Below are 16,332 nucleotides of genomic sequence, written 5' to 3'. Positions count from 1 at the left end.
CAACCACAAGTAGCTCATATGAAGTGGTCAGTTCTGATCAGGCCATTTCAGATATAAGAGTGCACAGTGGATCTTAATTTGATGGGTCTCATGTAAATGTTTTAGAACCTTGTAATTTTAACAAACATTATACTAAACACAACAGGATTTGATCACCATGACTTTGCTCTGAGACATGTTTGTTTTTCTGTGTCAATGATTGGCAGGCATATTACAGCAACAATCTGAAATTGCATACAAGCATGATGACTTGAACCTCAGACACCAGAATCCACAAAGACTTGAGTGTGCTTGTGGACATTTGCAGCCCCAGTGCTCCTACCGAAAGGAAGCTGGCAGAGACAGGAGAGTCCCTGAAAACTTATGGATCAGCCAGCCTGGCACACAGAGCAGCAGGTGACAAGAGAGCCTGTCTCAAAGAAGGTAGAAGGTGAGACTGATGTTGTGTCCCATTGTTGTGTCTTCTTTCTACCACATATGTGTAATGGCACATGTTTGCCTACACTCACATTCACAAATAAAGAATAAAATAAGAAAACAAAAACCTAAGCTATAAGGAGATAATACCAGCTGTGTCCATATGACCATTTACAGAAATGAGGACTATAAATGTCATGAGTGATTTTGTCCCATTTTGTTAAGGATACATTTGTACATGTATACATAGGATAGATGTCTATGTGTGCCTATGTGTGTCTTCTTGTATATAACATCCATGTTTTCCTTCCTTTCCTTTTATTATATAACATAGCATTGAGTTGATATGAGTACTTAAGTTTTTAATCTATATTAGCATATTTAAACTGTAAACATTCCAAAAGGGACTTCACTATTTTTTCTTGGAGAATAATTAATGTGCTTAGGTTGTATGGGGATAGTTATATAATGTTAGGTAAAATTATAATACCTTTGTCTTTTTGTTTGTTTTAGGACAGGTTCTCATAGATACCCAGTTTGTTTTATATCAGAAAGGATCAGTATCTATGTAGCTCAGGATAGCTTTGAACTTCTGAACTGCTTAGTGAACATCCCAACTTTAAGCACTACATGTGAGTACCATCATGTCCAACTTATGTGGGGCTGGGACTCAAAGCAGGGCTTCATACCTGCCAGGAAAGCACCTCCCAGTTATGCTACATTCCAAGCACTTTTATTGTTTTTATTTGGAAATTAAGTGTAACATAGGAAGTGGTTGGGTGTCAAAGGGGAAAGCATGTGATGGGTGGTCTCCATTACCCACTTAATGGGATCTAGAATGACCTGAAAAATATATTTCTGATTGTGTTTGTGAGAATGTTTCCAGAGATTAGCTGAATGTCCATCCTCAGATTGGGTGGCCCCATCTAATAGGCAGCCCATATGTAGAGAGGGTCAAGGAAAGCCCAATGTGTGCCTGCCAACCTTCAATTCTTCCTGAGTGCATCTATCATTACTTTTGCCATGTTCCCCCAATATTATACTCAAGGTTCTTCAGCTTTCCAACATGATCTCAATATAAAGGATCAGAGACTCTTGTGGGGAGTGGGGTGAGAGAGGGAGGAGAGCCTTGTGTCCTGTGTCTTCAGTGCTGAGACTTCCAACTCTGTGGACTGAGTAGCCACTGAGTTCTTGTCTTTAAAGTAGTGGTTCTCATAGGGTCCCCAAAGGAAAGGACCCAAGGAGCTGAAGGGGTTTGCAGCTCCATAGGAGGAACATCAGTATGAATCAACCAGTACCCCCCCACACCCCCACAGCCCCCCGAGTTCCCAGGGACTAAAGCAAGAACCCAAGAGTACACATGGTTCCAACACCATATGTAGCAGAAGATGGCCTTGTTGGACAGCAGTAGGAGAGAATCTAGGATTCCAATGAGTAAAGGTGCTACTCATTGGAATAGTAGTATTTCCATTTTTACTCATGGAAACCTACTTAAGGAAAGCCAGCTATGCTCCCATGCTAAGTAGCATGAATTCAACCAGGAAAAGTGGCAGGCAAACAGCCAACCAGGACGTTCTGCATGCAGAAGTGATTGGTTGGTTCCTGAGCTGTGGGCGGGTCCGGGAGCTCTATGGAAGGTACAAGGGCATGACTTATGGCCAGCCTCCTGTGCCCCTGCCTAGATCACAGCTTCTGGCAGGGAGAGCCGTTGGATCCCAGGATTCCATAGCGTGGTAATCTCCATGGAGAAGGAGGCAACAGCAGGCCTCTTTGGAGAAAGACACAGGTCTGGTCCTCTTTACCCTCCCCTGTCCCCAGTCCCACTGCCCTAGGAACCCGCCTAGTGCCAGAAGGTCAGGAAGGCACCATCAGTCACTGCTCCCAGACCCTAGCTTAGCTCCCTGCTGTTTCCAGGCTCCTCCCTGTCCCTTCAAGGCTCTGGGCATTGAGGAGGCAAAGAATTCTTGGTGCAACCTCTTGACGTTGTTGACTGCTAAGTCATCCTGGAGAACAAAGTTGCATAAAGAAAGTTAAGATTTTACAGTTTTGTGTTTGCCCTGTATTCGTAGCTGCTCTCAGCAGCAGGTTGGACTAGTCTGAGCAGTTAATGATTCAAACTCTTGACAAAGTAATTTATGTCTAATAAAATATCTCCATGAGGGGGTGGGGCTCGGGGGAGGGGGTGAGGGGAAAAACGGATCAATTGGCATTCTACTATATTCTTAACTCACTTGAACCAGCACTATTTTATGGAAATGCTGTCTTTATTCCACGGGATGGTCTTAGCTTCTTTGTCAAAGATCAAGTGACCATAGGTGTGTGGGTTCAATTCTGGATCATCAATTCTATTCCATTGAACTACTGGCCTGTGCCTGTTCCAATGCCATGCAGTTTTTGTCAATATTGCTCTATAGCATAGTTTGAGGCCAGGGATAGTGATTCCACCAGAAGTTCTTTTATTGTTGAGAATAGTTTTCATTATCTTGTGTGTGTGTGTGTGTGTGTGTGTGTGTGTTGTGTTATTCCAAATGAATCTGAGAAATTCTCTTTCTAACTCTGAAGAATTGACTTGGAATTTCCTGGGGTTTGCCGTAAACCTGTAGTTTATAAGATTGTGAGATGTCATTTTACTCTGTCCATCATGCTGATCCTCGAGCTTGGGACATTTTTCCATCTTTTAGTTCTTTGATTTCTTTCTTCAGGGATTCGAAGTTCTTGCCAAACAGATTTTTCACTTGCTTCATTAGAGGTTTAGAGTCATAACAAGATATTTTATATTATTTGTGACTATTGTGAAAGGTATAATTTCCCTAATATCTTACTCAGCCAATTTATACTTTGAGTAGAGGAATGGCTGATGATTTGGTAGAATTAATTTTACATCCAGCCACTTTGCTGAAGCTGCAGGATCTCTCTGGTAGAAATTTGGGGGTCCCTTTAGTATACTATCATATCAACTGAAAAGAGTGATATTTTGACTTCTTCATTTCCAATTTGTATCCTCTTGTCCTCCTTGTGTTGTCTTATTGCTCTAGCTAGAACTTCAAGTACTATTTTGAATAGGTAGGGCCTTGCCTTGTCCCTGATTTTAATGGGATTGCTTTGAACTTTTCCCCATTTAGTTTGATGTAGGCTATTGGTTTGCTTTATATTGCTTTTCTTATATTTAGGTATGAAGCGTGAATTCATGATCTCTCCAATACTTTTAACATGAATGTGTGTTGTCTTTTGTCCAGTGCTTTTTCAGTATTTAATGAGATAATCATGTGGTTATTATCTTTGAGTTTGTTTATAGAGTGGATTACATTGATGGATTCCCATACATTGAACCATCCCTGCATTCCTGGATGAAGCCTACTTAATCAAGGTGAGTGATTGTTTTGATGTGGTCCTGGATTCAGTTTGTGACAGTTTTATTGAGTATTTTTGCATTGATATTCATAACTGAAATTGGTCTGAACTTTTCTTTCTTTTTTGGCTCTGTTTATGGTTTTGGAATCAGTATAAATGTGTCTTCACTGAATTCGGTGATGTTCCTTTTGTTTCTGTTTTTTGAAAGCATTTGATAAGTATTGGTAGTAGATCTTCTTTGAAGTTCTGATAGAATTCTGCACTAAAATCATCTGTCCCTGGATATTTTTGCTTGCAGGACTTCTAATGACTGCTTCTATTTCTTTGGTGGGGGTATGGTGCTATATAGATGGTTTATCCTGATTTAATTTTAGTAAGTGGTATCTGTCGAGAAAAATTATCTATTTCATCCAGATTTTCCACTTTTGTTGAATGCATTCCTTTTTAGTAGAATCTGAATCTGAGTAGAATTAGTTTTGTATTTCCCCAGTTTCTGTTGTTATTTCTTCCATTTCATTTCTTATTTTGTTAATTTGGATAGTGTGCCCTCTAGTTATTCTGGCTAAGGATTTATCTATCTTGTTGATTTTCTCAAAGAATCAGCTCCTGGTTTTGTTGATTCTTGGTATAATTCTGTTTCTTTCTCCTTGATTGATTTGCACCCTGAATTTCATTATTTCCTGCCATCTACTCCTCTTGAGTGTGTTTGCTTCTTTTTGTTCTAGAGCTTTCAGATGATCAGTTAAGCTGCTAGAGTAAGATATCTCTAATTTCCTTAGGGAGGAACTCAGGGCTATGAATTTTCCTCTTTGCATTTCTGAAAGTCCTTAAAGTTCCTATTCATCATACTACTAAGTTATAAAAAATCATGTTGGAGTGGGCTTCAGGAACAGCTTAGCTGCTAAGACCACAGTTTGGTCTAGTAGAGGACATGAGTTTAGTTCCCAGAACCAGTTTCAGGGAATCTGGTGCCTCTTCTGATCTTTGTATGCACTAGGTCCCATATGCAGTGTACATATATACATACACACAGGTAAACACTCATACACATAAAAAGTAAAAATAGAAATACAACTTGTTGTTGGCCATGGTGGCACATGCCTATGATTCCAGCATTTGTGAGGCAGAGGCAATGGATCTCAGTGCTCCAGGCCATCCAGGGCTACAATGTATTGAGACCCTGCCTCCAAAACTAAACAAGTTGGGGATAAAAGGCAATGGGGTGGGGGATAAGAGATGCTCACTGATAATGAGCCTTTTGCTAATTCAAGTGTGATTTTGCCATTTACTCCTCTTGGATGTATTTGCTTCTTTTTGTTCTAGAGCTTTCAGGTGTACTGTCAAGCTTCTAGTGTATGTTCTCTTCATTTTCTTTATGGATGCACTCAGAGCTTTGAGTGTTCATCTTAGCACTGCATTCATTGTGTCCCATAAGTTTGGGGATGTTGTATCTTCATCTTCATTAAATTCTAAAATGTTTTCTTATTTCTTCCTTGACCAAGTTATCATTGAGTAGGGTATAGTTCAGCTTCCATGTGTATGTGGGATTTCTGTTGTTTTTGTTGCCATTGAAGACCAGCCTTAGACTGTGGTGATCCAATAGGATACATGGAATTATTTCAATTTTCTTGTATCAGGTGTAGCTTGTTTTGTGATCGAGAGGATGGTCAACTTTGAAGCAGGTACCATGAGGTGCTGAGAAGATATATTCTTCTGGTTATGATAAAATATTCTTTTGATATCTGTTATAACATGGTCAATAACTGTTGTTAGTTCCATTCTGTATCTGTTTAGTTTGGGTTTCCATGATCTGTCCAATGATGAGGATGTGGTGTTGAAGTCTCCCACTATTGTTTTGTGAGATGCATTGCATGATTTGAGCTTTAGTGAAGTTTATTTTATGAATGTGGGTGCCTACTCATTTGTAACATATAGGTTCACCCAGGGAAATTTAGAGTTGTAGTTTGAGAAGCTGTGTTTTTGTCTTGCTTTAATCTGGTACTTTCTCAGTATGACATTTTTTAAATGGTGGTATATATCTTGTGATATTAGATGCCTGTGATTTACATCTTTTGATTTTATAGGGGATTACACTTTAGAGATTGTGTGTATGTAAGAAGAGACTTTGAATTTTGGACTTTTAACATTTTTGAACCTCTTATGATCTATGGGACCTCTGAGTTGGATTAAGAATATTTTCTGTTATGCTATGGATTGGTATTGCCACAATAGACTCATCCATTTGATCAAGCTTATGTTAGCCAGGGAGTGGAATGTGTGGTTTAAATAAGCTTGACCAAGGCAATACCACTGTTAAAAGTTGTGGCCTCCTTGGAGTAGGTGTGTGACAGTGAGATTGGTCTTTGAGACCCTCCATGTAGTTATAAACTATACAGTCTTTTGTTTGCATGCAGAAGAAGACACAGCTCCTTCTTACAGCTTCTCCAGTGTCATACCATCTTGGACTCTGCTCTATTCTCAATGATGATAATGGACTAATGGACTGAACCTTGGAACCTGACACCCAGCCCCAATTAAATGTTGCCTCTTATAACAAAGTTGCTTTGGTCATTGTGTTTTTCACAGTAAAGGAAAACCTAACTAAGACACTGGGCTTTTTGTTTATCCATATGAACAGAAAAAGGGCTCTGTCAAGACCTGTAATTAATTGTGTTGGGATTTTGATAGGAATGTATTGTATCTATAAATTGCTTTCCCTCAGATGTCCATTTTCTCTATAGTAATCCTTGTTAACTCTGACCATGGGAGCTCTTTCCTTCTCATGATAATTTTTTCCAGAATTTTCTTTGTTTGGTTCTCTTTGTTTCTACTTGATTGATTTCAGCCCTGAGTTTGATGATTTCCTGTCTTCTACTGCTGTTGGGTGAATTAACTTTTTTGTTCCAGGCCATTCAGGTGTGTCCTTAAGGTGCTAATGTATGCTCTTTCCAGTTTCTTTTGGAGGCACTCCGGGCTATGAGTTTTCCTCTTAGCACTGCTTTCATTGTGTTCCATAATTTGTGTATGTTGTGCCTCTATTTTCTTTAAATTCTAAACAGTCTTTGATTTCTTTATTTCTTCCTTGACCAAGGTGTCGTTGATTATTGTTCAGGTTCCCTGTGTATGTGGGCTTTCTGTTGTTTTTGTTGCTACTGAGGACAACTCTTACTCCATAGTGATCTGATAGGAGGTATGGGGTTATTTTGACCTTCTTATATTTGTTGAAGTATGTCTTGTGATCAATTATATGGTCTATTTTGGAGAAAGTACCATCAGGTACTGAGAAAAATATATATTCTTTTGCATTAGGATAAAATGTTCTCTCTATATATATCTGTTAAATCCAATTTGTCCAAAACTTTAATTTGTTTCACTGTGTCCCTGTTTAGTTTCTGCTTTCCTGATCAGTTCATTGAGGAGAGTGGGGTGTTGAAGTCACCCACAATTATTGTGTCAGGTGCAATGTGTGATTTGAGCTTTAGTAAAGATTCTTTGACGAATGTGGATGCACTTGCATTTGGAGCATAGATTTGAAAATCTTTTCTTATAGGTCTTTCATTGCTTGCATAAACTTATACCAAGATACAGTTTATTAATTCTGGGTACTGTATGTTGTGGCTTTCCTAATTTTTTTCAGCTTCTTTATCCTTTCAATAAAAACAGCTACTGACTTTTTTAAGTTCATTATGAATCAAGAGACTTTCCCTGTAGGTGTTTATCAGGTATAGTTCTTTTGTACATCTTTAGGAATCACTTAAGTATACTATCATATCATATATAAATAGCAATACTTTGACATTGTCCCTTACCTTTTGTATGCCCTTGATGTCATTTTGTTGTCTGATTGTTCTAGGTAGAAATTCATGGGCTATATTAAATAGATAGGAGCTGCAGTCTCCATTCTAATAGAGTTCTATATTTTAGGAGTAGGAGAATACATAACAGCATGGAGAGAGTATGTCAGTGATTACATCCTAAAGTGTGTATCCATGGGAGAAGCCACATTATTCATACAAAAGACCATTGTCTTGTATACCCTAGTGGGCTTTGAAATCAATCTTTAGCCAAGCTTCCTGGGGCTTATAGAGATCCATCTGTGGTTGTGAGGTCTATGTCTACAGGATAGGACAGAAAACCTGAATAAGTAATATGGTCTCAAAAGTGAGGAGTTACAAATAAATTTTTATTCATCAGAAATACATTTCAAAAACAGGCTTTTAAAGATAATTACTATAAACAGTGAAAAGCAGAAGAAAAAAAGCAATAACAATAATATATAATATCCAATAACATAACAAGTAACAAAACAGCAAAAAAAAAAAAAACCCAAAAAACAAAAAACAAAAAACAAAAACAAACAGCAAGCAAAACTCTAACAGTAAATTATATGAACCAGAGTTCTCTCACTACACTTTCAGCAACAGGGACATACAGTCTGTTTCTTCTCTTGGACATGTGGTGGCAGGGAAGTCACCTCAGTTCTCCCCCAAGGGTATTGTTTGTACAGGAAAGGGAATAAATTCCTGAATTGATTGGCTCACTGGCTAAGTAGTTAGTGCCTATCCAACCTGAGGAATTGAATTATGTGGTAGAAGACTCATCCAAGGAATTTTGTGGCTGTTGAGGATGGAGCTCAGCAGGGGCTTCCTGAAGTGGCAACTCATTCTGCAGGAGGCCTTCTTCCTGGGCTGTGGAAATTTCAGCTCTTGCTACACTCTCTGCATCCTAGAAGAGGAAGGCAGTTATTAAGACAGAGGCTTATTGGGAACCTAAATGTCAGCTGTCAGGCTGCTGCCTCTCAACATCTCAACAGGAATGTTATCGTTGATCTTTTAACTGACACCATTGCTGTTATAACTGCAGGCACAGCAAAATATCCAGCAACACTAACCTATTACATGGGCTGACAAGCTGCTGCCCATTTTTATCAGGGTACACCAAAAAATGGGCAATTGGAAGAGACCTCACTGGGTTACAGGAGGAAAGGAAAATGCCACATGCCACACAGATCAAAGAAAAGGGAATAACATATTTCTTATTAGTGTTTGAATTTTAACCCTGCAAGATGCTTCCCACTGGGGAAGTCACATGACCCTTGCGTGACCTCTGACACAGGACCGAGAAATTACTCAAAGCTCTGTAAAGTAGTCCACGTATCATGAGCAGGTGTAGGAATGCTGCATGATATTGATCTATCACCCTTACTGGTCTTCAGAATAAAGAGGAGTAGAAAGGTATACTTGCCATATTTCAGCTTATCTCAAGAGATTCACAACCCAGAATGTGCATAGCCCTAGCAATGACCAAGTACATTCCATGAGGTGGGTGGCTGCTTGGGACTGTGCATTAGAATGGTGCTGTGTGAAAGCAAAGATGGATGCAGTGGGAAAATGTTATCAGTCAGTATAAGCCAGGCTGAGCTGCTTGTACCTACCTGATGTTGTTGGCCCTGGAGGATGCTGGTCTTGTCCTGTTCATCTTTAACATTCAGGCTCAAGTCAATCAGGTATTGCTGAATGATGGTCCAATCAGCATGTACTTCCTTGTTCTCCTGCTTCAGTGTAACCAATCTCTTATTCATAATGTTCTTCTGCATCAGGAGACGGCTGTACAGGTTGCTAGAGACACAATCTTCATGGTAAGATCCTGCAGGCTCCTCCTCCCATTCCTACATCAAGGTCCCATTAACCCCACCAGGACCTAGGTTCCCAGGAATACCTAATGCAATACATCTCAATACATTCTTGAGAGGTACACAAACAGAGAATAGCAACTTGAGGAAGAAATAAATGATTGCTGCAGCCCAAACACCAATAAGGTTGCATGTCTCTCCAAAGAACACGGTATCTGAAACTATCCATGACAGCCCAATGCATTTCAGCAACATCAATTAGTAGGTTGCAGATACCCTCAATGCAGTCAGTAGAATCAAGAGGAGGGCATTGTATCCTTTTGTTAGATCACATTTAGCCCTGTAAAACCATGCCTGAGTCCCACAGACTTAGAACTGTACCATAACCCTCTCATGATCTGAATCACTTCTAATGAGAGGCTCCTGATGATGCCTGGACAATGTTAGGATGAGTAACAGTCTCTTACAGACTTTGAAACTGACAGGAGAAGTCCCAAGGCACAGTGATGGCTAAAAGGATAGAATCAGACCTGCAGACTCTCCAGTCCAGGAACAAAGGAAGTCAGAAATGGCCATTGCACACCTGGTGACCTCCATGAACAGTACTTACCAATAGAAGTTAATCTCCTTCTTGAGATCCTGGAAGGTCTGTTTGGCCTCAATGTTCTCCTTCTCTAAGATGTGTAGAAATGTCATAATCTCCTTCTCCTTTAACTTTAATTTTTCATATACTGGATTTGGTGTGTAGTATGGCCTGTCCCCAGGAAAATAGAACTCCATGAACATGTGCTTTTTTTAAAAACACCTTTTCAGAAACCAAGACACATATACATCTAAGTATTTTATGTATATATGTATTCATGTATTTATTTATATTTATTTATTTATATTTATATATTTTTTTGTATTTTTGAGACAAGGTTTCTCTGTGTAGCCCTCGCTGTCTTGCAACTCACTGTATAGACAAGGCTAGCCTCAAACTCAGAAATCCATCTGCCACTGCTTCTCAAATTCTGGGAATACAGGTGTGTGCTACCATGGCCTGGCTGAAAATGTGTTTCTTTTTTTTTTTTTGTTCGATATATTTTTTTTTATTTACATTTCAAATGTTTTCCCCTTTTCTGGATTACCACTCCCCAAAAGTCCCATAAGCACTCTTCCCTCCCCCTACTCCCTCATCCACCCCTTCCCACTTCCCTGTTCTCGTATTGCCCCATACTGCTACTGTTTTCCATATCCAGGGGCCACTCCTCTGTTCTAAGAACACATGAACATAGACTGGGTCTTGTACTCCCAGCACAGGAAGGTCAATTCCTGGATTCTACATGCTGGGATCTTTTTCATCTTTGGAAACTTTTTATCCTTTCCCAAGGACAGCATAAACTATGTATCCAGATGGAGGGTACCCTGGCTCCCTGTGTTTACTCATTAGCTCTGGAGGGGCAGTCTAGTCCCTTGTGCCCTCAATAGCCTAGCTCACAGGTCGTTGCCAACTAGACACCTGTGATTATATTTTCCCTGTTTTGACAACAGGGATTATAATTCCTGGATAACTAACACTTCAGAGGCAGACATTACACATAATTCTTGAGATGAGACCAGACATAAACAATGTTTTATAATCTGCCCAAGAGGTGCAACTGTTTACATAAATGTCCCCATAAAGAGAAGGAACAGTGCTATTTAAAGTGGGGGCTCCCAGACATTAGGACTCACATCACCTTGAAACTGCATGTAAATCCTCAGTCCAATACACAGACCACAAGATTCCAAAGTGGGGAGGTAAATATAAAGATACAAAACAGAAGCACTTGTATGCACACCTGGAAGCAAACAGACTCATAGACTGGCACACACAAATTTGGAGCAAAGGACACAGAGCCAGAGAATGAGAAATAAAGACAGAGACAGAAGCAGAGAGAATAGAATGAGAATCAGCAGAAATGTATGCAACAATATGGTCTCAGAGTACACTGAATGTCACAGATCCCTGAATTTAAAAGAGTAGAGAGAAATATAAACATGTAAAAAATTAATTCACAAGAGACACCACAATCATGTGCACACTCACATGCATACACACAGAAACAGGTATACACACATGTGTACACACATGCAAGGGAAAAAAGAGACAGAGTAACAGAGAGAGAGAGTGAATCAGAGACAGAAGCATAGAGAACACGAGATTCAGAAGAAATGCATGCAACATTACAGTACCAGAGTATAAGTCACTCAAAGAAAGAGGAACAGGCAGAGCCTCAGGCGTCTAGTCAAGCACTGAGATGAACAATGTGGGACCACGCCCCTCCATCTGCATCTAGCAGTTTCCAGCACTCAGTCACCTGCCAGTCCAGTACAAACACTCACCACAAAATCTCAGCTCCTAGAACCTCACAAAAGCACCTCTTTTCAAGGGCTTTCCAAAAGCACTCTGGGAACTCACTGACCATTGCCTCTATCCCTGAATTCTTCACTCAGACCACAAGTCCCACTTGTGACCTGGAGGAAGCAGAAGAGTCCATTTCCCATCTCCCTCCTGACCAACCTTCAGGTTCTGCCTCTCCTCTAAGAAGTATTTAGGGACATTAGGTTTGAGCCAGGGATATCATGAAGATATACCTTCTATGATCAACCACTTAAAGAGACAAGTGTGGCATTGACTCCAGATGAACACCACAGCATTTGGAGCAGTGCATACCTCTTGTTCATGGCTCCCTCTGTGACATAGATATAGCGATCTCTCAGCTCATTTCTCTCTTGGGTAACGAGCTGCAGCTCTCTGGTCAGCCTCTCCTCTTCCTCCTTGGCCTGCTTCTTGCTCAGGAGAGTTACAGGGGATGATGTTGGCCTGCCAGCCCCTGTAGGTAAGAACACAAGTGAACTTAAATGTTGGGAATGCATAGAGTATAGACAGTCTACTCTGAGGCCTATAAAGTAGACGACAGGCCTAGAACCCAGTGACACCACACAGAGTTTCGTCCAGGCTTTAGATGCATCCTCAGTGGATCTCAGTTCTCCCATCACTCTATAGAGACTAGGAGATGTAAGCAGCCATGTGTGTCCTCTGTCTCCCTATGTATTCTTATGATGACCACAGAGATGGCTTCTCCTGGCTTATTACCAAATGCACAGAGTACAACTTGGCTTCAGAGTCCTTAGTCCTCTGGTTTCACAAGTCACACTATAAATTCACTATTCACAAGTACTTGAGTGCTGTATGTTCAGATCTCCTATCCTGTTACTCTAGGCCCAGGAAATGGCATTAAAACATCCTGCAGGGGGAGAACACACTGATTTATTTCCCCTATTGAAACAACAAGCACTCCAGAAGTGGCCACAGGATGGAATCTCTGCTGGGTTTATCAACTCTGATAGGTCTTTGGTTACAGTACAATAATTCCTGCCACCCACAACCAGTGGGAAAGCTAAGGTGGGAACTTTGAGGGAGAGGAAGTCAGAGTAGTTCTGAGAACAAGAGGTTATCAGCAGGGGCACAAATCTCTCCCTGGTACTATTGTCAGAGAAGCTGAAGCTAGAAGCATGGTAGTGAAGGCAGTGATGCCCTTCCCTAAATTGGTGTAGGTTAGATCCTCTGTGACTCCTGATGCTCTCATTCTGTCCCCAAGTAACAACCACAATATTCAGTGAAAGTGAAGAATTGGAATTTGCTAGAAAGGCCAGCTCGGGCCACCCTGCCAGGAAGCTCAATATCCACTTCCCAGTACTTACTCCACATTCTCCATGACCACCTCCTTTGTCCTTCATTGCTCTCAGATGAAAGGCCAGCCCCCTTCCTCCTTTCTCTAGTCTCTCTACCATCCACATTGGTTCTCTGAAAGAGTTTTCTGAGTCGGCCACGCATGTCTATCAGTGTATCCTCTAGACACTGACTGAGAAACCTCAATGCTCTGCTGTTGCTACAACACTGGTGACATCACAGCTCATGCCTAGAACTCTCTGGAAGATTATAGAATGTTCAAGAAGGGACTGCTGATGTCATGGGTTACATACAGCCTTTCGCTCCCTGCTAATTTCCCCCCCCCCCCTGTACTGTACATGAAGCTTAAGTGCTCTTTCCTGAAGACACTCCTGGGGCATAGCCAGTGAGCCCATCTTCCTTCAAAGGCCATGGTTTACTTAGGCTTAATTGCCATCACCCCAGTAATCCCTGTGTTTCTAACTGAGGGTTTCCTTTTCAAATGCTTCTCAGAAATGTCTCATCCTTTCTCAAATTTTCTTCATTCAGCAATATAAACCTTTAAAATATACTGAGAAATAACTCCAGTTCTAAAGTGCAGTCAAAAGTTCTCCTGTCTTTGGTACAGGTGCATGAAATTACATCCAGGCAGAGCCTGCAGGGCAGGGTAATATGTGGATGTGTGTTAGGGGCTACACTCATGATATCTTGTGCTTAGCTTTTTTAAAGCTGCCCCAAGATGACTTAAGAGAGAGACAGAGAGAGAGAGAGAGAGAGAGAGAGAGAGAGAGAGAGAGAGAGAGAGAGAGAGAGAGAGGGAGAGGGAGAGGGAGAGGGAGAGGGAGAGGGAGAGGGAGAGGGAGAGGGAGAGAGAGAGAGAGAGAGAGAGTTAGTTGCAGTCCTCATGGTTCTGGCAAGTGTCAGGAGATCAGTTGGCAGAGGAAAGTAAAATAATGGAGCCACCAATGGAAAGGCCCTCAGGCAGTGTTTCATTTCTGCACCAGTGTCACCAAAGGAGGATTGCTTATAGCCCTCTATAATCTATACAATGAGATTATGTCAGAACAAAATAAAATAGTCAAAATTGGTAAGGGTGTATGAAAATATAATAGATGTATGTTAGTGCACAGAGCAAGGGCCTAACATCTTGTGCTTGGGTTCATCATTGGCCCCACAAACCAGAAAAAACAACTTTCTCAATCAAACAGGGATGGATTAATTAATGCAGACCATAATACTGATTGAACAGGACCACATATCAGATTTTGGGAGCTGAGCCATGGCTACAAACATCTATATTCATCAACTTCTAAAGCAAAAAACAAAAACAAACAAACAAACAAACAAACAAACAAACCCAAAGTACACTTAGCCTCTCTGAAATTGTTGGAAGTGTCCAGGGCTCATTTCTGATCAGGTCATTTTAGATATAAGATTGTACATTGACCATTAATTTGATGGGTCCTGTGTAAATTTTGTTGACCATGATAAGTTGAACAAATATCATAAAGAACATAAGAGTATGTGTCAACATGACCTTCCTCTGAGACAAGTTACTTTTCTGTGTCAGTGATTTGGCAGGCACATTATAGCAGTAATCGAACTAGGGAGCTGACATAGAACAAAATGTAGCTACACTGGTGGGTACACACCTCAGCATTAGAAAACCCAGGTCTCTGTCAGTGACTAGTCCTGTCCTACCATTCCTAGGAGCCCCAGTTGTAAGCCTAACAACAGTAAAGTGGAAGCAGGATTATCTGAGATGAAGGTTAGCCTGGGAGGCCAGGTAGAGGATGAAATGGAATTTTTAAGACTGGGTTTCAGAGAAAAACACTGAAACACATCCTCCATTCAAGGCCTCACCTACCAATCTTTGTCTGTTTTAATGAAATTACCATTTTTTCTATTTCTTGCTGGGAGGATGGAGAAGGGGAAATGTTCTTTCTTTTCTAAGGATTTTGTTCTCTTTTGCCCTGGGTTCACATTAAGAAATGAAGAAGGTTTATGGGACATATGGGGAGGGGGGATCTGGGAAAGGGGAAATCATTTGGAATGTAAACAAAGAATATAGAAAATAAAAATATTAAAAAAAAATAATGAGAGTGTGTATCACCATCTGGACAACTGAGTATTATCCACTGCTGCTAGCATGATACAGTGCAGTTACAATCTCTAGCTCTCCTGAGTGCCACTGCCACATCACCACATATCAAGTGCTGAGGCCAAACCCCAGTGAACTTTTCGAGGGACTTGACAGACACCATCAGAGATACTACACTTCCTTGCCCTGAGAGTTAATGAAGCAGACACAATGTGAACTCAGTGGGATATTTAACCATACATGTGTCTCCCACCCCCACATTTCTGCATTTAATCCAGGGCAGAGTTCATGCACCTCTCTCCTAGCTTTATCTTGATATACTTCCCTAGTGCCCACATATTTTATAGATTTGGGTGTAGTCAAGCAATTGCTGCCCTCAGTCAGATGTGAAGAGTATCAATGTCAAGTGGCCATGCTGTATTTGTACAGTGTTGTACATGTACATTGTTGAACATGGAGCATAAGTGAGGAGTGGGACACCAGCACTGGTTCCTGGCCTTTGTGTGCCTAGACTGGTTCACAGGGAAGTTGGAAGGACAGTTTGCGATCCCCTGCAGGGACAGAGTGAGGTGCAATTTTCACTGAGAAGGCTGAGCAACACTGCTCAGGCCCCTCCTTTCAGGCAACAAACACCTTCTCTGTTCTCCTTCCAAGGATCACCTGTTGAGGCCACAGAACTTGTCTAAACATGATAAGGTCATGCAGAAATTTTTCATAATGATACATTTTTTTCTGATAATTTTTTGTGCCATTGCATAACTGTAGCAAATTTGTCAATTGCTCGCCATTTATTTCATACTGTTGTAACATGCCTCCAAGTCCTTCATGTAAAACAAAAGAAAAAATCTTGACTGAGGCCAGGGTCATGCTGTCCATGTACCATGTTATGTACTGTATGTTGTGAGGATTTTAATCAGGAAATTTCACATCTATATCCTTCACCTAGTACCTATCAAATTCAAGGTCAATATGTACTATTACATCTAAAATGTCTGGAGTCAGGGCCCTTTGCTTGTATGATGGTGCTCCCCCACCCATGCACCATCTCCTCCCCTACTGCTTCAGCACTCCACTCCACTAGGGGATCAATCTTCCATGGGACTAAGGGTCTCCCACCTGTTGAGGCAAGGTCAT

At 40.9% G+C, this 16,332-nt stretch overlaps 1 protein-coding gene across 1 annotated transcript; it reads right to left on the bottom strand.

Moving 5' to 3' along the window:
• Positions 1-8,349: 8,349 nt before the first annotated feature.
• LOC127677777 (disks large homolog 5-like) lies at positions 8,350-16,332 on the bottom strand. The gene is made up of 6 exons (XM_052172784.1): positions 16,315-16,332; positions 13,130-13,325; positions 12,099-12,258; positions 10,011-10,154; positions 9,203-9,386; positions 8,350-8,493 (listed from the first exon to the last, which is right to left on the bottom strand). Exons 1-6 carry the CDS (start codon positions 16,330-16,332, stop codon positions 8,350-8,352), a joined length of 846 nt encoding a protein of 281 aa, XP_052028744.1.

Source organism: Apodemus sylvaticus, chromosome 2 (assembly GCF_947179515.1).
Source record: "Apodemus sylvaticus chromosome 2, mApoSyl1.1, whole genome shotgun sequence".
Lineage (NCBI taxonomy): Eukaryota > Metazoa > Chordata > Mammalia > Rodentia > Muridae > Apodemus > Apodemus sylvaticus.
This window is presented reverse-complemented; position numbering and strand designations above follow the sequence as displayed.